Source organism: Euprymna scolopes, chromosome 18 (assembly GCF_053919585.1).
Source record: "Euprymna scolopes isolate OS-2025 chromosome 18, ASM5391958v1, whole genome shotgun sequence".
Lineage (NCBI taxonomy): Eukaryota > Metazoa > Mollusca > Cephalopoda > Sepiida > Sepiolidae > Euprymna > Euprymna scolopes.
The window spans coordinates 26,254,983-26,276,978 of NC_136499.1; the positions used below are offsets into that span (position 1 = coordinate 26,254,983).

At 30.8% G+C, this 21,996-nt stretch overlaps 1 protein-coding gene across 2 annotated transcripts in view; it reads left to right on the forward strand.

Moving 5' to 3' along the window:
* Positions 1-18,484, forward strand: part of LOC145297543 (ubiquilin-1-like) — a 93,969-nt gene extending 75,485 nt beyond the window's left edge. For both annotated transcript variants that reach the window (XM_080143506.1, XM_080143505.1), the window contains 7 exons: positions 2,126-2,317; positions 2,936-3,075; positions 4,073-4,156; positions 4,935-5,050; positions 13,899-14,220; positions 16,730-16,814; positions 17,626-18,484. In XM_080143506.1, the coding sequence (XP_079999632.1) occupies positions 2,126-2,317; positions 2,936-3,075; positions 4,073-4,156; positions 4,935-5,050; positions 13,899-14,220; positions 16,730-16,814; positions 17,626-17,687 (1,001 nt within the window). In that variant the 3' untranslated portion in view covers positions 17,688-18,484. The remainder of the gene's footprint in view (positions 1-2,125; positions 2,318-2,935; positions 3,076-4,072; positions 4,157-4,934; positions 5,051-13,898; positions 14,221-16,729; positions 16,815-17,625) is intronic.
* Positions 18,485-21,996: the final 3,512 nt, after the last annotated feature.

Below are 21,996 nucleotides of genomic sequence, written 5' to 3' on the forward strand. Positions count from 1 at the left end.
AAATCAAAACCTTGGTCTAAAATACTACACAAAACTTACAGCTAACCCCACAAACCCAGCACACAATAGCACTTTAAATCCAAACCGTAAACACCTTTTCGACCAAAAAGAAAATGCAATCAAAACCTTTGGACTTAGAATAAAATCAATTTCCAAAGAAGCAAGTCTACCCATAACCAAAATTCACAAAACTGTCCTACTCAAAACCCCTCCCTGGAAAATCGTATCCCCTAACATCGACCTAAGTTTAAGTAAATATGAAAAGAAACATACTCATCCAATAACTTATGATAATCTTGATAAAATTAAAGAAAAGTATCTAGACCACACACACATCTATACAGATGGGTCTAATCAAAATAACGCAATAGCCAGTGCAGCAATACTCAATAAATCAATCAAAAAACAATCAAACCTCCCAAAAGAAACCTCAATCTTCAGTGCTGAAATACATGCTCTAATCCTAGCTCTCAAACTCGCCTCCAATAACAAAAAAAAAAACAAATTTATAATCCTTTCAGACTCCCAATCTACTCTAAAAGCAATTAAAAAAAAAATAAAAAGATGGACAACCTCCTAATCGCAAAATTACTCCAAAAATTAACTGAACTAAACAGTAAAAAAGAAATCATTTTCTGCTGGATACCGAGCCATTCCAGTATTAAAGGTAATGAATTAGCAGATTCAGCAGCAAAAAACGCCTTAAATCTTCCAATCGATGCAAATTTTAAAATTCCATACATAGATCTAAAAAGACGTATCAACGCATATACAACAGAGAAATGGCAAACCTACTGGAATGAACACCCTAACAACAAACTTCACAAAATCATGCCAAAAATCAAAACAAGAACAAAATATGAAATTAAACAGAAAAGAAGTCAAACTAACAAGAATAAAAATAGGCCATACCCACTTAACCCACTCGTATCTCCTAAAAAAAGAAAGCCAACCCATCTGTATACCTTGTCAAACACAACTCACAATCAAACACGTATTAATTGAATGTACTGATTTTGTAACAGTAAGAAATCGATTCTACAAAGAAAATAATATTAAAGAGTTATTTGATAAAAACAATCCCCACACCATACTCTCCAATCTTAAAAAAAATTGGCCTTTATAAAAAATTTAAAAAGAACCCTTTATACAACGGTCCTAGATATGACCTAAAACTATATCTGATGGTGAGGCCCCACCTTGCGGGCCTTGGGGAGTGTGGAGCCACCCTTTAATTGCCATTGCTCTCAGGTCCACTCTGGCCTGGATTGGTAGTACCCGTTAGGATCCCAACTATGGATTAAATAGAATCCGACTTAAAAACAAATATACTCCATTAAAAATCGTTCTTCAAAATAACTAGATTCGACATTAAATAACCTGAAAAAGGTTGATATGCCGTAAAACAACCAACCAATTTTCTTCAGATGTATCCTGTTGAGCTCTGGAATCTCCAGACATTTTGAACAAAATCTTTTATTTAATTCAGAGTAACACACTTTTGTTTTGTCAGCCGTGACTGGTTAGAAGTTTCAAGTAATTTGTATCACCCACATTGAAGTTTGAATCTTCAACCTCCAGAAGAGTGTGGCTTACAACTGAATTTAACTAGTACTTTATCCATGATGCCACATGGCTAATTAAAATTTATAGATTGAAGGTTTTTTTTTTTTTGTTTTTGTTTTTTTTGTATATGTATAGATTTTTGCTCGTGCATTAACGGATAAGACTGAAGAGCTATGGTTTTGCTTCAATTGATGGCACACAAGTCATTTTCTTTTTACTTTTGAAATTACTATATATTAGGTAGCATATAATAATCAATTGACAATTGGCTTTGTAATAACAAATATGAAATCTGCATGAATTGGAATGTAATATTTAAATGTATTTTACGACCAGGCAATGCCAGGAATTCTGCTAGTATACATATGATAGTAACTATTATTTATGACGTGCAAATAACAATCAAGATGAAAATAGTATTCTGTATACCCATAGTATCAATCCTTATTTCAAAATTCAGAAATATAAAAAGGTGACATTTAAAAAAAAAATTTTTCTCCTGTAAATAAAATTATTTTAATTAAAATTTTTTTTTTTTTTTTTTTTTTTTTTTTTTAAGGCAACCAAGCCAATGAGCAAGTTGGTAGAGAGAATAATGACCCTCTGCCTAATCCATGGGCTCCTAGGCCTTCAGGAGGAGGTGGTGGAGGCAGTGGTGGTGGCTCCACAACAGGTGGTGGTGGTGGGGGACCCACTCAGACCGACACTACCAGTGGTGATGCATCCAATCCTTTAGCTGGTGGACCATTTGGTAAGCTCCAATGTTTCTGATTATTTTTCGTTAACAATTCTCTTATCCAGTCAGTTTCAAATTAGTTGTAAGTATCCGGTATTGCCCTGGAGTTTTTACTTCTATAATTTTTTAAACAAAATTTAATCATTGCAGTATTGTTTGGTCATTAAATTGTTATAAATCATAACTAATTTTCTTATTATAGTAATGTTCTTTTGATTTCTATTTATAAAATTATTGGATGTAAATAACTTCTGAAACTTTCACTCTTTTAATACAAGAGGATTTGTTAACATTAAACTATTAATAAATGAAGCTGGCTAACTTAGATGTTCCATACTAAATGTACCAAAAATCTTCACTTCCATTTTATGTTTAAAAAAAAAAAGTTTAAGTCTTATATGCAATAGAAGTGAAATTGCAGTTGCGTTTTCATATTACTTGGGGATTGTCTATATTTTTGCCACTAAACTTTCTAATGTTAACAATTAGATTTCCCCTTTTGATCAACGAATATCTCTAATCTGATTTTATAAGAAATAGAATTTCAGATTTTTAAAACTAAATGATATTAGTACAAATTATTTATTTTTTTTTAATGAAGTTGTCTTTCAATTTTTATGTTTTCTATTTAAGGTATGTTTAATACTCCTGGTATGCAAAGTTTGTTAACACAAATGACACAAAATCCTCAATTGATTCAAAACATGCTGCAGGCACCATACATCCAAACAATGATGCAAACCATGTCTGCCAATCCAGAAATGGCACAGCAAGTGAGTTTATCTTTTTTGCTTCTTTTAATAGACTAACCTATTTTGATTTTGACTTCTTGATATCGTAACGAGTTAAATCTAAATCCCCACCGCATTTGTCCGCTGTAGATTCACCCATTGCTGATTGCTTTTCAACTAGGTATTCCCCAATATTTAATGTCAATTTCATACAGCTAGCTAACAAAATTAGCTTAATATTTAAGTGATAAAAATATACATATTTTCAGGCAAGGCTTTGTAGTCTATTAGTAAAATGCAACACTGTAGTAAATGTAGTTATGGTTTCAATCCTTGTCAAATCGAGCCATAGTGATGACTACTAGAATTTGGTGGTTGTGAAGCTGTTGCTAGATATTTTACAGATAAATGTTTTTAAGAAATCCTTTGTACCCTTTCAAAAACTTTTAATGTCGATAGCTATTGCTCTACAAACAAAAAGCAAAAACTATGTGCTGCCATAAACAGTTGTCATTGGTGCAGATGTCAATAAATATCAGAATCTGACTTTGAAGATCATTAACGAAGATACAGAATAGATCCTTCAAGCATGCCAACATTGATGTTTCACACTTCTGCTCATCAACCATTAACTACATTTATAGATCTATCAGAGAATTTGGTGGTTGTGGAGCTATTGCTAGATATTGTATAGATAAGTCTTTTAAGAAACCTTTTTTCCCCAGATCCTTTCAAAGACTTTTAATGTCTGTAGCTATTTTACAAATTCTCTTCAAGAGATTTACTGATCCTATGTGATATTAACAAAGCAGGACAAAATCTACATGGTTTGTCACTAAATGAGTTGCATTTGCTGAAATGCATAACTTGAGTTATCATGCATTTCAACAATTTAATCATGTTGCACAGGAGACTGATCATCAGTATTTTTAAGTACTCGGCAGACAAATATTTCCAACAAGATCAAAATCTTTTCTCTTTCAAACAATAATCGAATGACACTTTTTATTTATTACTATTAAATGTTTTCTATTATCAGATCCTCGGAAACAATCCAATGTTTGCTTCAAATCCACAGTTTCAAGATACATTTTCTCGGTACCTTCCCACCATGATGAATCAGGTATGTTAAAGTTTTTTTTTTATTGGTAGTAATATTGTTTACTCTGATTTCGGCAAAACACAAAAAAATTAAACAGTTTTATATTAAATGAAAAATTTATACAATTTACTTGCACTGATTAAGTTTTATGATTCAGAATATTTCTGTCTTGATGTGAATTCTTCAAATATTTTATATGGCCGAGAAATTTTCTTATCAGATGGAGAAATCCCTATTGATTAGCCTTCCCACTAAGGCAGCGTTATAAACGTGGTCGTTTTTTTTTTTTTTTTTTTTATGTGGTGCTGGAAGGGGGATCTAACACTCTAAAAGGGACAATCTGGATTGGGGGAAAAATAAAAATTTCCTTGGTCTCTAATTTCACCTTCATTCACCATGAACAGAACAGATGTTGTACTTTGATCCCAGCTCGAAATCTGGATTAATTTATAATGTAAAAAAAAGAAAATAACCAAAAGAACTTCTGGTTCCTGCAAAATCTGAATCCCCGCCTATTATTATACAGCCATAAATACAAGTTTTTAAACAATCTTTAATTTATAAAGATCAAATAATTTTCCTGCCTTGTTCAGTTCTGTTTACTGAACCGATTAACTTTGCAAGAGGAAAATTTGTAAGAATAAACTTCAATTTGTATTTCATGCAAGGATATTAATTTAATGGCTTAGCTTGATTTTTGTCTTTAACTAATTTTAATATTTTCCATCGTCTTATTTTTAAAAATATTTACACATTAAACTCTTCTGATTTCTTTTGTTTTTCTTGTTCTTGTAAAAAGCTTCAGGATCCGCAGATGCAAACTTTGCTGAGCAATCCACGTGCACTTGAGGCAGTTATGCAAATCCAACAAGCATTGCAGCAATTGCAAAGTGAAGCGCCTGGCTTTTTCCCTAGGTACAATTTTTTTATTTTTCTAATTTTTTTATATTATTTTTAACTTTAAATAATATTCAGATCGCTTTTAAATTATAATGAAACAATTTTTTTTCTGTAAATCTTATTAAATCATAAATTTATTTTTTAATACCTGGATATATTTTTAAAACAAATTATCTGATTAGATTTAAAAGAACTAATATAGATAATTTTAAGAATAAAAGGGACAAATCATATTCTGATTATTCTTATCATCTTGAATATTATTCACATAATGTTTTGGCTGATGTAACCTCCAACCTGCTATCTTAAACACGGAAATCTGCACGTTCCATCGGCCATGACTGAGTAGAAGTTGTAAATAATTTGCAATTGTATTTTTGAATGTTGTCCGCAATGAGTGAAACTTCGACCTCCAGATGAATAACCTACAACCGAATTAAGTACTTTATGGACGACACTATAAAGATTCTTGAGTTCTACAAGATACACCTGAAAGTCAGAGGTTACATCAACCAAAATGTGAAAATAACTGAAAATGAGAACTATTCCGAAAAATTCAAATAATACAGTCTTTAACTTAAAAATTCCAAACATTCAATAACTTATTCATCATCACAGATTTGTCATCACTCAAAGACATATACAGAATTTCCTTGATAAGAGATGAAAATGGCTTTTAGTTTTCAAAAACTTCCTGCATGCATTTTTGCAAGGTTTAAAACTAAGCTTTAAAGCACTTCAACCATGCAAAGTTTATATAAAAAAAGTCAACAAACCACCTTTTTTTAATTCTTAGATGAGGAAAAATTATCTTCAATATGCATTAAAACAAATTTAGCCCAATCAACCCAACATATCAAAATTAAAATCTTCAATATACTCAATTTTATAACAGTAATAATAAACTCTAGTCTTCATTTGCACTCTGCCTCAAAGAAGCGCTAACACAGTAAAAACTCTGACAACATCCTTTGCAATAAGCAAGGTACCTCTAGCATCTAATACCAAATCAAACAAACAACCCACGATAGACATAATATTGACACAAACAAAAAAACAAAACTAATAACCTTATCAGCCCAAAGTGAATTTAAATAACTCTAGTGACAAATGCCATGATCATGCTGCTATTTATACAGATGGGTGAAAAAAATTCTTCAGCGATAGGCACCAATATATACATCCTTAAAGAAATTGGATTAAACTAGCAAATAATGTTTTCATCTACATAGGTGAATAACAAGCTATTAAAATGGTTCTGGAAATGATTACGGGTTCGAGGAAGGAAAAATATAATTTTCTCTGACCCTTTTCCTAACCTTAACGTGAATCAAGAAGGAAAATTGAAATGATTTTTTTCATAATGAAATATTGGAACACTGTCAGACACCGGTATAGTGGTGGTCCTGTTGATGTCGCAAATCTGACATAATTGCAAAAGAAGTAACTAAAATAACTACTCTTCAATGTCTATACACAGCAAACTACAAAACTAAGTACCATGCTTTGATTAGCTTCTTGGACTGACCTTCTTTCCTGATCTAAAATGGAACGCATACATCAAATCTGTTGCCATGGTTATTAAGAAAATGGTTAGATCATTCTATCACTCTAGTAGTTATCTCACTGCTGATGAAATCCTCTACCTGTATAAGAGCCAAATACGTCCTAAGATGGAGCACTGTTGCCACATATGGCAAGATGCTGCTCAGAGCACTCTTTCTTGCCTAGATAGGATACTAAACTGACTTTGAAATCTAGTGGACAATGTCCTTTTCTGCTCATAGACGCAAGCCTATTTCTGCTCTATTTAGATGCTTGACTAAGCTTTTCTCTGTAATGCATTCGTAGCAGACTAGCTACAATCATTATCAGCAATTTCCTTAACTTTATCTGCATAAAACTAAGCTAAAATTCCATGAGCAGAGTTTCTTTCCTAGAACTGCTCATCTGTGAAACACAACTGCAGAGCCGATTTCCACCTAACTTAAGTCTCCTTTAAGTCCAATGTAAAGAAAGTTTTTGATGAGCCATTCTCTAAAATAAATGAACTTATCCAATTTCTACCATCACCGACTATCACGGTACCCATTAACCTCAAGTAGTGACTATGGTAAAAAAAAAATATCTGTAAAGAATGTGGCTAACAGTGTCCAATATGTTTTCAACCAAGAAATTACATGAACATCATTATATAACAGTTGAAAAAGAAAACCTAGAATTGCCATCAGATTAAAGATGAGATATAGTATTAAATCAGAATCTGGCATATCTAACACACGCATACACACACGCTTACTAAAAGCAAAAGCTGCACACGTACTGCTATTAGTAACTACTTAGTCAAGTATATTCTAAAACCTGTACCAAACCTCACCATGTTCAAAAATGTGTTTACCTCAAATAGAAAAATAAGAGACACTATACTGAAACTGAACTTATTCAATATTAATTGAAAAAAAAAAATTCAAAAGGGGAAAGTAGTGTGTAGTTTCTGTGAAACATTATGTACATCAACAATTTGTTTCATGGATTTAAGACTAAAATATGTTTATCATTTACTTAAAAAATTGCATTTAAAAAAAAATACAATTTAATTTATACTGAAACTAAATTTTATTCAATATAAATTAAAAGGTAAAAACAAGAATTATGTAAATTCATGCATGTTTGAAGCAAGAGACAATCAAATACAGCAAAAACTGAATTATGAATTTAGAGAATGCACAAACAATGATTAAACAAATTAAAATTGAACAATAAATAATTTTTAAGATGACTTAAATTCAAATACTAGTGTAGAAATATTGTTTTAAATCAAATTTACAGAAATATCTTTTGGATAATTTAGTTAAAAATATCTTTCTAAATAAAAAGGTTATTTTGGCACATCCAGTGTTCTGCACAAATAGCAAAACCTAATTACTGAATTTTAGGTTGTTATTTAAAAAAAAAAAAAAAAAAAAAAAAGCCTTTATGGTGAACATACTTATCACCGAACAAAGATATCATAGTCATTTAGAACTGCTTTAAAGCTTCACCGCTCACTCATTTTTCGACCAAATTTCAAAACCATTATAGTTTATAGATCACCTTCTCAGCTATATCATGAAAAAATTTTACAATTTTCGTTCAATAAAACAAAAGTTATTATAAATTTACTGGTGTTCAAAATCGTTTAAAAAAAAAAAATTAAAAAAAAAAGGTAAGGAGGTAAGCGATATTTTTTTTTTTTTTTTTTTTTTTTTTACTGGTTTCCATAGCAACCCTGTCGCTACTAATTCACCATTCTTGTGAAAAGAGAAGTAACAAAGTAACAAGTGAAACAGAAAGAATGAAAGGGAGATAATTGTGGGGGGGAGTATTAAAATAAGACTGAAATAAAACAAAGAACAAGTGAATTTACTGGAAGCCTGAAAAAATCATGAATTACAATAGAAAAATGCGAGCATGAAAAGTAATATGGTTAAGCTTAAACATGGAAAAGTAAAGGACTAGTTGTTAAAACTGGAAAAGAAAAGGACGATATTCTAGTAAAAAAAAAATATAAATTTATAACTTAAAATATTGCAGCATTTAAGAATTTTTTTAAAATTCAATTTATAACATTATATAATCAATTCTTAATGCTGCAATATTTTAAGTTATTCTTCAGTCAGATTTTGTAAAGATCCTCTGATTTGTAAATGCCTGTACCGCATTTATATTAAGAATTTTGTCATGAAATTTGGGAACCAATCAGAATAGATGTCATTTTTAATAGTTTGGGGTGTCCGAAATACTTTTGACCACTCATTTTCTTTTTTTTTTTTTATTGTTAAAAAGACTTCAGTATGAGTATTGAAAATTTTAACAGTGAATGTCTTCGGACACCCACTGTTCTGTAAATTTTTACTGTTCTTATCCATTAAAAGTATAATTGTATGTTGTTTTCTCTTGTGGTAGCTAGCAATTTAAAATGATACCTGGAAAAAATTCTTTCCGAGTTTGGATGGAAAAACTATTTGCAGTAGTAATACTATTAGTGATAACATGGCTGTACACAGATGGTTTTTAACTTTTTACTCCAGGGAAAAATAAATGAAAATATGAATATAAAAAATGTTCTTACATTTTTAGTTAGAGCTATTTTGTTATAAGACTATAATTAGTTTAATTAGAGCTATTCAGTTATCAGAATAATTAAAACAGTCCCAACCTATTAATTTTATTTTGGACTATTATTTTCATCTTTATTGGTTGTTGTTTTCATCTTTATTCGTTGTTGTTTTTCACAACGTTTCGGCCAACTATTTCTCTGGCCTTTGTCAGGTGGTAACTGCAACGGATAGGAACTTCGAATCTCCTAACTGTATTCTCAGCCATCACTGCCATCTGTAGTTGTTGTCGTCTCACCATATTTTGGCCAATTAACCTCTGGCACGCTTTGGGTAGGATTGAAACCGCTATCTTCAGACAATGCTCATCTGGAACCGTAGAGATTCAACGTCTATCTATGTCTGAAGATAGCGCTATCTTCAGACAATGCTCATCTGGAACTGTAGAGATTCAACGTCTATCTATGTCTGAAGATAGCGGTTTCAATCCTACCCAAAGCCGGCCAGAGGTTTACTTGGCCAAAACGTGGTGAGACGACAACAACTACAGATGGCAGTGATTGCTGAGAATGCAGTTAGGAGATTCGAAGTTCCTATCCGTCGCGGTTACCACCTGACGAAGGCCAGAGGAATAGTTGGTTGAAACGTTGTGAAAAACAACAACCAATAAAGATGAAAAAAAACAACAAATAAAGATGAGAATAATAGTCCAAAATAAAACTAAATTAATATATATATAATGCTCATCTCAAAAATGAATTCCAATTAAGGAATAATATATGCAATCTCAACCTGTCCGGCATTATGAACTTTGTTCAACTTGCAATTTCTGGTCAAATTTTAAAAAATTTATATTGTTGAAAAGACAAGAAAATAAGCTTTCTAAATGTATTGTGGTGTCGTATTTCTGATATTTTTATTAAATATAAACTAAAAATAAAAATGTATCTAAATATAAATGATAATAAACTTAAAAAATAAAAATTAACCTTTTTTCTGATTGGTCTATGGTTATTTGAAGCCGCCATAAAAAATAAAAGAACTGCACTCTGTTAGCATAGCTAGAAAGCAATCATTAGGTGTGGAAATTAGAAGAGCACCGTTTTATAGGCCTTTCTAATCTCTTAAAAGTATTCACTTGCGTACACTTTTATCTATTGCATTAGTTTTTAACGGTGAATTAAACAGAAAAAAAAATACTTGATGCTATTAAGTCACATTTTCTGTTAGTGATGTAACTTGTTTAACTAAAACTTATTTTTCTGTTTGTCATAATTCTTGTAAAATTTCACACCCTCATTTACATAATTAACATATTTAAAAGTAATTTGAGGTTCAAAATCCAAGACACTTTCAAAAGTCAATAATTATGAACCACTAAATGTAAATAAGTGTCAAATGACCTCTTAAAAAAAACTCCCTTAAACCTACCTCTTAAGTGGCAAGCCTCCTCCTAAAAACCTTTAACCCCAACAATAATGCTAGGTTCAAGTGGCAAATTCCCCACTAAACAACCTTCCTCTGTAAGCTAAATAAGTGTCTAAAAGAAAACTTTAAAGAAAAATGCATATGATTTACCTCCCATGAAAACATTCATTGGTCAACTGTCTTAAAACACTAGAATTGTTATGTAATAACTGTTCATATTAGAGAGATTATATTAGTGTGAGATAGACAGGCTATATATAAAGAGAGACAGGGACATTTTAATATAGTGCCAACGGGAACATGTAATAGACATTGAGAGGTGGATTATTTATATATATCTATAGATAGATAGATTGAGGAGATTGACATTTATACTTTTGACAGTTCTGACAATGGGAGTGTTTCTATAAACATGAACACATATTTCTTAACACATTTTTTGAGATGAGGATTTCCAGTCTTTTATCATAATGAATGAACATTCATTGTTTCTAATAGCTGAGAGGGAGACGCATTCTTAAGATCATAGACACATTCTTAGATGAGTTTATACACAGTCTTATAAATACAGATGAGTGGAACACAAGTCTATAATACAAATTCACAATATCTTTCTGTTGAATAACATAACACGAAGACGCAGATACAAAATTATGAAGTTGTTCGTTTATTTCATTCGACTGGTCAATGGCTTTGCATCAAGGAATTCAAAGTCTCTACATGATTTCTTTCTTCTCCCCTTCGCTTCCAAGGTTCGATGTCAGCTCTGTCTGTCCGACCCTGTCCTGGTCTGACTTATCTCTGACTCCCTAGCTTCTGACTGACTTACTGACCTAAAGCTCTCTGTATTGAGAACTCATGACGTCATTGCATGACCAAACACGTGCATACCGATCCCGTGGCCAGACATGCCTCATGTGTCTAAGCATGCATCGCTCCTTACATGTTTACAAACCGATTTTTCTAACTTAATTTTCCTAACCCACTTTACAAATATATTTAATATTTTCTATTGTTCGGATCTAGATTCCTTATTTTAATTTCATTAACAGAAACAAAATTGTATTATCACATTCCTTTTTCAATAAACAGATATCTAACTATTTTATGTGAACTAAAAAATGGTAATTCTACATTCCATTTTCAATAACATTCTGTATTATTTATTTTAATTTATGATCAGAATTCTCAATTTCAATCCTAGATTCGCAGGTTCGAATCCTCGGCTAATCTCATATTTACTCCCTCACAAGAAAAGGCGACTTGTTCTTGTAACAGAATGATCTTGAGATGGTGAATTATTTATTTTACATTAAATTTGTCATACCATAAATTTGTCATCTTCAAGATGTTCACACGATTTCCCTTAGCCCTACAATTAACTCAAAGTTAAAGTGGCAAGTTTCCCCATCCTCCCACAATTGCACTAAAACCCCTCTTTAAAAAAACACTTAAAACCACACATAATCGTCTTTAGAAAAAAAAAATTAAAAAACGCACATGATTTATCTCCTGTATAAAAAATGGTTAACTGCCCTAAAATGCTAGAATGGCTCAAAATGGAGAATCATTTTACATTAAATTCTAAAATAATTTTTATTTTTTATTAAAGTTTATCAGTGTTAACACATAATTGTCTAAAAAGGTAGAATCACATATTTTGGAGAAGTGGTCAGCTGGGGAGAGGTTAATGGACGGTGTTCATCTACAATAATGAAATATTGTAATATATTCATTTTTAAACAGTCCTAGATTTAAGTTTCTTGTACATAGAATGCATTACAATTCAGCTTTGAATTCTCGGTACTCATGCACTTATTGATCCGTGCTCAAATAATGTTATTTTGAAAGCCATTCTTAACATGGGGAGGGGAGGGTGTTTTTTACCTATTCTGTACTTTAACCTTACAATCGAATAAAAAAAAAAAAAACTTTAAGTAAACTTGAAAATATGATTTATATAGCATGGATCAGTAAGTGCATTAGCACTGAATTCTCTAACATCTTTACTTTTAATACATACATGGCATTTTTAAGGAATTGCAGCGTATTTATATGCATTTATTGCAAATTATTTGGAAACCATTAATTTCTGGAGATTTTCAGTAGTATATTCTGATTCCTAGCACAAAAATACTTATATGGCAAATTTCATTACTTAATCTTGTGTTTTAACAAAGATATAGCATTTTTACTGAAAAAGTAGTGCAAAAAATGTGATAAAACGCATATAGTCTTAAAGAGAGAAAAATATCCAAATGTGTAAGGCACAAAAAAGTCATAACATCCTTAATTTTAATTGGATTTTAAAAGTTTTAAGATTCTTTCTTAGATCATCAAGCTCTTTCTATGTATGCCATTATTGAAATATGTTAAGCCATTTCAATTTTTTCATGTGTATTGCTACATCCTTGGTGTGTGATTATTATTTCCTGTTAATTTCAATGTTATATTACCAGTAGTTTAAGAGTTTTTAAATCCATTAAATATTTAACCATACATACTCTTTTATTTATATAGAAGAGAACAGACTGGAAAAAAAATCATCCATAAAAATTTAACAGGTTTAAAAGCTGAAAAATAAAAAATTTCAACTTTTTGACCAAAAATTTACTTTTTTTTTTTTTATCCTTATAAGAAAATTTACAGTTGAAAGAAAAATAATTCAACATTGTTTGCTGTATTATCAAGAAAAATGACTGGGGAAAAAAAAAAATCTCATTTGAAATCACTTGAAAACTCGTTCATTTTTAACTTATAATTAAAGTCACATGTGAATTAATAATTAAATAAACTTTTAACAAATATAAAACTTCGCTATTTTCCTGATAAAAAATACTTACTTTTAAATGTGTCTAAATGTAAAATAACTTTGTATTTTTCGGAAAATAAAATGCAATAATTTTGGGACCAATTTTATGGATTCCCAAGTAATTTCTTTGAGAATTTAAATAAAAAATAACCATCCTTTGCAATAGTCATTACTGTAGGTCCGTGAGCTTAGGACTTCATCTGTGACGTTAGCAGGTCATGTTATTTTTAGTGGAGAGGCCTACCATTTACAAAAACCTCGGTACAATCTCTGGAGTGAAGGCAGCTTTTTCTTTTGTTAATGTTAGGCAAATTAAGACCCAAGAGATATAAGCCCTTTTGTTGGTGAAATATAGATGTAAATTAAATTTTGAAATATTTTAAACACTTTCAATATTATAACGTCTGATTTTTCATCAAATGAGAAATGTTATTTTTGTATGAATTCTTTTTTTTTTTTTTTTTTTTTGTTATATGATCACTTAGCTAAAATGATGACTTATGAATTTTTCCCCCCCTCAACATAGACTTACTGGACTTACAGTTCCTTCAAGCACCACTACCAACACAAGTGCAACCACCACTACAGCAGCCACTACAACTACGGCAGCCACTGATGCCACTACAACTACCACTGCCACTACAGCATCTGAAACTACAACTACTGCTAGTACCACTACCACACCAGTCAGTGGTAGTGGTGGCACTGGAACTACCACTGCTCCTACTCTAGGCAGTACTGGAACTGGTGAGGGCACCACTCCTTTGACTGGAACTTCTACTCCAAATGCCGACGCCTTTAGCAACCTGATGGCCCAAATGGTACAAATGATGGCCGAGGGACAGATGGTAAGCTCATTGATTTCCAGTTCAACAATTCATTAATTAGGAGCAACTACTTCATACGTTAATGTGACTGATAAAATTACACGTTAAATTTAATTTTTTTATCATTAATCTGATATTTAATGAAATCAATTATGCAATAGCATAAAATGTAGCCATTTTAAAAAAATAATTAAATAATAACATTAAATCCACCAGAATGTATTTTTAGTTTCTTCATCAATTGAACATTTTAATCTTTTGTTAATAACTGAAGCAAAGAAAAACCAATGAATTCTTTTGTGGCCCTTTGAAATTTCAATATTTGTAATAAATGGGCACACCTGGGATTTCAGCATATATGAGGTTTCCCTGGTTTTAACAGATTTCCAGAGTCTGAAAATAGACAATACAATTAAAAAGGCAAACGCTAATATTTCCTCCTTTGGCATTCGGAAATTTTTTTTATTTTACAAAACATTCAATAAAGCAAAAGCTATTTGCATAGAGGCACATGTGTGTATGTATGTGTGTATGTATAATAAATATATATATATATATATATATATATACACACACACACACAGAATAATGTAATGCAATAGATCTACTGGTATTGAATCCAGTGATTATTGGTCTTACAAAATATTATTGGTTGTAGTATTTTATAAAGACCATGGGTAGACATCAAAAACCTATAGGTTAAGGAGATATACTTATTGAAATGTATTCTTTGCCTTGCATATAATAAGAATTCTAGATTTGAAATCTAACCATTTCACATAAAATTTATTATTTTATAGATGAGTTTTTAAAGGTTAGGACAATTGGCTTTTGCATGCATGTAGATCTTGTAAGGAGTGAAACTGAAATATTAACCTTAAATTTCATTAATTTAAATTATTTTGAAGAAGTATATCAGACAATTAAATTTTAAAAAATATGTGTAATTCAATGCATGCATGAAGTCATCCCTTTCAACAAGACATTTTTGTTTTAATAACTTTTACGTACACAAGTTATCCATGCACATAATTATTTACAAAAAACTTAAAATATATATACTGAGGAATGGTGACATATATTCAGTATATGTGGTGAAAGAAAGTGTCAATATCTACGTTGATGACCAATGTTTTTTGATGTGATAATATGCCACCTTTTGATTGTGTCGACGAAATGAAACTGGCACAAATTTGAAGCATGTCTTAAATTAACAAGACCTCATCAAGAGTTTTTATTTTTTTTTATTTTAGAGGTGAGGAAGTTTAAATTAAAATAAATTGCACAAAAATATTTTTATTATACAAATATGTGGTTTATTCTAAACATTAATTTTTGGCATTTATAATTTAAATATAATTTCCTGTATATATCATAATCTTGAGTTCCAATTTTTACAAACTGTATGCATTAAATTAGGCTATATTTCAGCAATCATGCATCAAATTGTCTTTCAAGTGATCTATTATGTCTGATTTATCAGCGTAGACATGGGATTTTACCTTTTATCTCCAAAAAAAATAAGTTAATGAGTTTAAATTGCACGACTAAGGTATTCAGTTAATGCTTCCATTTCATGAGGTTATTTGTTCATCAAATGTTTCTTTCAGTAAATTGATCGTATCATTTGCAATTTGCAAACGCTGCTTGGGTTTCAGTATCTTCATGATAAATTGCTAAATCAAGATAAACTCAAAATAACCAATAATTGCCAAATCTGCAACCTGAGACAATGGTGTTAATTTAAAAAAAAAAAAAGAAAAATAGTACTATGTATGTATGTATGTAATAAATGAATGACAAGTCTTTATTCCAAAGTTCATGATGTTGACCATCTTAGAATTTATTCCTTTAATTCAGTTGGCATTTACAATTCTTGACAGTATCTGTTTCATAGCACAAAGTCAACCACTTATTATATCAATCAGTGAATCTACTTTGCCCTTAACTCCTCAGAAGAAATAGCAACAATCAATCCATCAAAAAGAGATAAAGTGCGTTTTTGACATGATTAAAATCCGAAAATTGGAAGAGAAGCTGTAAATATCTTTTCATTATGCCATTTTCATATATTCCAATAGCATAATGTAAACAAGGTATTTACAGCTTCTCTTCCAATTGTAAGATGGTCAACATCATGAACTTTGGAATATAGATCTGTCATTCATTCGTTCATTTATTGCTCTGTAATTACATCAAGCTTCTTAAATAAGGATTGGTATATATTATAAGGAAATAAAGTATATTTCCAGACACACACACACACAAAGAAAAACAGGCGAACTCTGCATGATAGTATAAATGAAAGAAACTAGATGACTAATTATTTGATTCCATTCAGTTAACCATTAATAATTGTATAAATCATTAGCTTACAAATAAATGACTTTTTACAATAAAAAAATAAATAAATAAATCATGCAAAGATGCATGTCAATTTCTGATGCTAAAAATATTCACATTTGTTTTGTTTTTGTTTTTTTGTTTTTTTACCCAAATCTTTTATGTTTTTTCTTTTTCTTCTTCACAGGGCCAACCCCCTGAGCAACGTTTTGGTCCGCAGCTTGAACAGCTAGCAGCAATGGGATTTGTCGATAGAGAAGCTAATATGAGAGGTTTGTTTCAATTTTTAATACTTGCATTCATCTGTTCGTACATCCATTATGCGGTTCAGTTTTAATAATTTTCCTTGTTAAACGTTTTAGATGAGTAGAAGCTTTAAAAAAATATAAGAATTTGATTTGAAAACACATTCATGACATAAAAAGTATGCATGGATTAACCTCTTACACTATAGAGTGATGATTAATTTCACCTGCAAATATTTTCTGTGGTTTTTATCCAGTGTGACAAATGGTATGTATGTCATTTGTGCAAGAATGAAATTAACTGGGAAATGAAAAAATGTACTCTTATCGTTTTTTACATATATATATATATATATATATATATATATATGTGTGTGTGTAATACATCAACTTGAGTAATATGAAATAACATTTAAATAAATATTATTTCATTTGTTTTCGCTTTTTTTTTTTTTTTTTTTTTTTTTTTTTTTTTTTTTGTGAACCGTTAAGCAAAAAGAGTGAGGAACACTGAACAACTATATTTTAACTCATTTTTTAAGAAAATCTCATAAGTTTTTTTTAATTTCTAGCTGACTCTTTTGTAGAAGAGAGTAATAGTAAAATTTTAAAAAAATTCATTTAATCAAAAAATATATCAAAGTATAGATTATAGAATTGCTGTAATTTTAGCAAATTTTGGTTGTTTGAATTGATTTTTTTTTTTTTTCTTAAAAATTTAGTATGCTGAACGGATTGTATTGCAATAATTTAAAATGTGTAATTTACACAGATTGAGCTAATCTCTAATGATTTAACCATTTTTGATTTTCACTGACTCTTGTATTTCTCATTTCAGCTTTAACTGCTACGCTTGGTGATGTGAATGCTGCTATTGACAGATTACTTCAACAGAGATGATTGCCAGCTGTGCCAACCTTTCACTATGTTTTGCGACCACAGATTACGACTTCTATTACTACAACTTCAGTACAAAACAAAAGGATGCTGGTGATGCGAGCACAGGCGCGTATTGCCAGTATAGAGTACCGTCTACACCAAAACAGGAGGGGGGGGGTAAAGAAAAAAATTGTGATTAACCGCACTCTGAATAAAAACATCTTCCAATATTAGCTACAACTTGTGCAGGCAAAATAGCCACTGTCTTTTGGTGGTACTTCTATGCTACTGCTGTTGCAAACATCAGCTACAAAACAAAAAATATTAAACAAGTCTCTCTATCTTTCTCTTTTACTCTCTCTCACAACCCTCCCCTATCTCATCTCTACCAATCCACATCTTTCCACCCTCCTCTTTTCTTTCTTTCTCTCTCTTTTTTTGCATTGTCTCCATGACAGTGATTGACATCTACAGAAGATAACAGGATTGTTTAGCTTCCGAAAAAGGTATTATTTTGGGGGATTAAAAAAAAAAAATAAAACTGTTTACAGAAAACGAAAGGAAGCAAGTGAAAAGGAAAAAAAACAAAAAAAACCTCTTCTTCCCCCTTTTTTTTTTTTTCTTTTTTTATTAAGGGGGTCAGTCTTTTTTTTGTTTTGTTTAGTAACTACAGCTTTACATAGTTGGAACTACTATAATAAATTCAACCACTTCACATACCTACACTATCTGACTATACTTGATGATGACTGTATTTGATAATGACACAATGTGTTATCTGAATAAACTTCTTCTCTCTTTTGAAAATTAACCTGAAATGCTTCTTTGTCCAAATAATGTCATTCATCACCTTTCTCTCTTGAGCAACAGATTTGTTTGCTTTGTCGAAAGACATTTTGAAAATTCTTTGTATTTATAATCTGGCAACAAGTTATATAGATGAAAGAGTGGACGGCAAACTAGATATACGAATGGGAAGTGGGCAAATATAAGCAAATGCTAGAATCGAAAAATCGAGTTTGTAGAAAAGCGAAAAGTAAATGACATAATTTATGAATTCTTGCCAATTAGCAAGAACAGATATTAAGGTGAGTCCATTCAATTTGCTGTTTCAAATTTAAGTGATCAACCGACAGTTTCGCATAAAGATATGTGGATATATATACAAATGCTGCCTTATTAAATTTAGAAAAAACAATTAAGCAGGTAGTTTGATAAACATGTGCATAACACAAGTCGTCATTTAAAATTTCAGCATGAAAGACTAATAGGTGTTTGGGCGCATCTCAAAACTGTTAATAACTTCATAATTGTAGGAAACTAAAAATTACATTGAACAAGGCACACATCCCTGAATTGTAGAGTAAAGGAATCCGTATTTCTCAGGAGAGAAAAAGAATAGTATTTTAAATTTTTTGAGGCAATTTTCTAAAAGAAAAACGGATTTTAAATCTTTTATTTTTAAAAATAAAGGTAATAAGCAAATGAAAATACTGGCAATCTAATCTGTTTTTCTAGTTTTTAATGCAAATAAAATTGTATGCAGGGAGGGGCATCGTTAAATAATGCACTTTTCCAAGGTAAGATCTTGCTCAAAAACAATAACTATTTTGATTTGATTTTTATCTAGAGAATTTCAGTGTTTGTATTTACATGTAATATAAAGGATTTGGGTTTACTGGCCAATAATGGACGGTTTAAAGAGGTCTATTTTGATTGTTCAACCTGAAAGAATTCTTTAAGACTTACGATAAAGAAAAAAATCCATTTCATAAAAAAGATTAGTCAGTTCCTATTTATTTGCTCACACACACACACACACACACACACACAAGTGCAAAATGAGACACCATTTTTATGTTGGGGGGACATTCAGTTCCCCAAAAAAGGGGACTAAGTATTTTTATTTCTGAGTGAGATTTTACATTTTTGAATGCAAGAAATTGAGCTTATATGTGGATTAGTAGTGTCATGAAAGTGCAATTCTGCCCCAAACTTTTTGACAATTTACAAATACACACGTGTGTGTGTGTTGGGACGATTAATTGGAATCGAGAATCAAGACTTGGGCTTATCAGAATCAAAAAGAAAAGTGCCTATTTTCTGATGCTCCAAAACTATTCAGTTTTTATTTCTTTGTTATGGCTTAAAATTTCATTTTCCATAACTAGTGTTAATGATGAAATAATTTTAAACCACCAGTTAAACGAAAATCTCGCTCATAAATGTATTTTTACATTTGTGAAAATATAAGCACATATTACATGGATTTTTGTGGTAATATGTCCCTCCCCCACCTCGCGCTCACAAAAACACTATACTTAAAAATCTGAATGGATAATTGTATCAGAATCGGAAGTGTAGAACAAAATTGGTAATTATATCAAAATCTGAACAAATATTGAAATCATCCCATCACTATAATATATATATTATATCCACATACATGCATAGATTACATTCAGTGTTCAGTCAAATCAAAGGCTTAATTTTTCTATTATGTTCTATGTGTATATAGACCTGGAAACTTTGTTTTCAAAATTCTTTATTATAAATATCTAATAAATGCATTGTTATTTGTATATACGCAGGAAATAAACACTTTCCCTGTGACAATGTTGTACATAAAATAAGCTTGGGCATGATGTTGACTACATACACCAGCAAAACCATGAAATAATAACACCAAACAAATATATAAGCCATGGAGTTCAATACAGATCAGCAGAGGCTCTTTGAATAGCCAACAGGAGGGATGGGGTCAGTATCTTACATTGTTTTTTATTTCAGGCAACAAAATACAACAGACAAATACAAGTTACTAAATATGATCAGCACAAACCAAAGACCACACAGAGGAAGAAATGGACCACTAAGAAAATTAGGCTAGTAATGGAATTTTTTTATAAAAGCAAACCTCACACACAGAGGCTCATTTTACCATGTAGAATGTAATCCTGATTTTAAAAGGATACTCTGTTTTGCATACCAAATTTTGTATTTAAAATCAGTAGTTTAAAAAGCAATGTTCACTTAGTCTGATTTGAAAGTTGCTTTTTACTTAATACATTGTCACTTTGTGCATCTTATGAATCAAACATAAATAGAGAAAAAATAATGTCCGCATTATTTGACCATTGTTAACCTTATTCTTAGCAATCGTGTGAAAAATTACAATTGTTTAAAGCAGTTCATATTCTTTGGATAAAATTTGAATCCTGTTGATTTTTTTTTTTTTTTCTGCTTCATACATAATTGTTATTTCTTTAAATAATATGAAACTTGTCAACATTAAATACAGGTATCCTTATAAAAATAAAAACAGCAAGGTTTCCTTTGAAAATATACTGTCAGATTTGATATATATATATATATGTCTCAGTTGTCTGTGTTTGCGTGTCCAGCTAAAAGTCCAAAAATAGAAAAGTGACCACTATGAATAGTATTGTCGGAACCATTGATTCTTCAGATGTGTAATATAAATTTAGAAAAAAATATGAATTTTTTTTCTACCTTAACGACTGCAAAATTTGATTGTGGGGAAGAGGTAATGTAAAATTCTCTTCTAAACGATTTAACATCTGCACATGCATGAACCCTTCATATCTTGCATATGTTAGCATGACATTGCAAATTTATAAATTTATGTACATCGCTCTAGCTGAATGTATTGGAAGGTTGACTCATAACCATTACTTCTTGTAACCCACCTAACAGATGGTTTTTTTTTTTATTTTAACATACTTTTGAAAACTTTTATTTTGGTAAGCGCTTGCATTTAAGATAATTAGGGAAAATACTGGAATCGTCTCCTCACTAATTGCTATTTTAACATTCCAGCCTGTTTGAAAATGTAAATCTAGTGAATTCAAACTGTTAGGATCAACTTAAAAATGAAGTTACTACCCTTGATCTATAAGGGAGTGATCGCCCTTTGATGGAGTGAGGAGAGTGAGAGTGACACCTTAAGGATGAAAAACAGTTGCCAGCTAGAGCTTTATCATGATCACATCTAGTGGTTCGAATATAATCTCACTCGTAAGTTGTTAAATTTGTTAGACGTTCCCTATGAATCATTTGTATATGGTTATTTCAGACAGCATGCATTTACAAAATGCATAACAACTCATAACGAGGATTGTTTTGCGTCTTTTTGTTTTTTCCATGCATTCGTGGAAACATGCATTTCACAAGAAAAACTAAAACCAGCTTTCAGGACGATTCAAACTTCATTTCATCATAATTTTTTTTTTTGGGGGGGGGGGGGAGACATGCTGATTGGACACTTCCCATTGAAAAATATAGCTGACACATTAAACCGGACACTTAC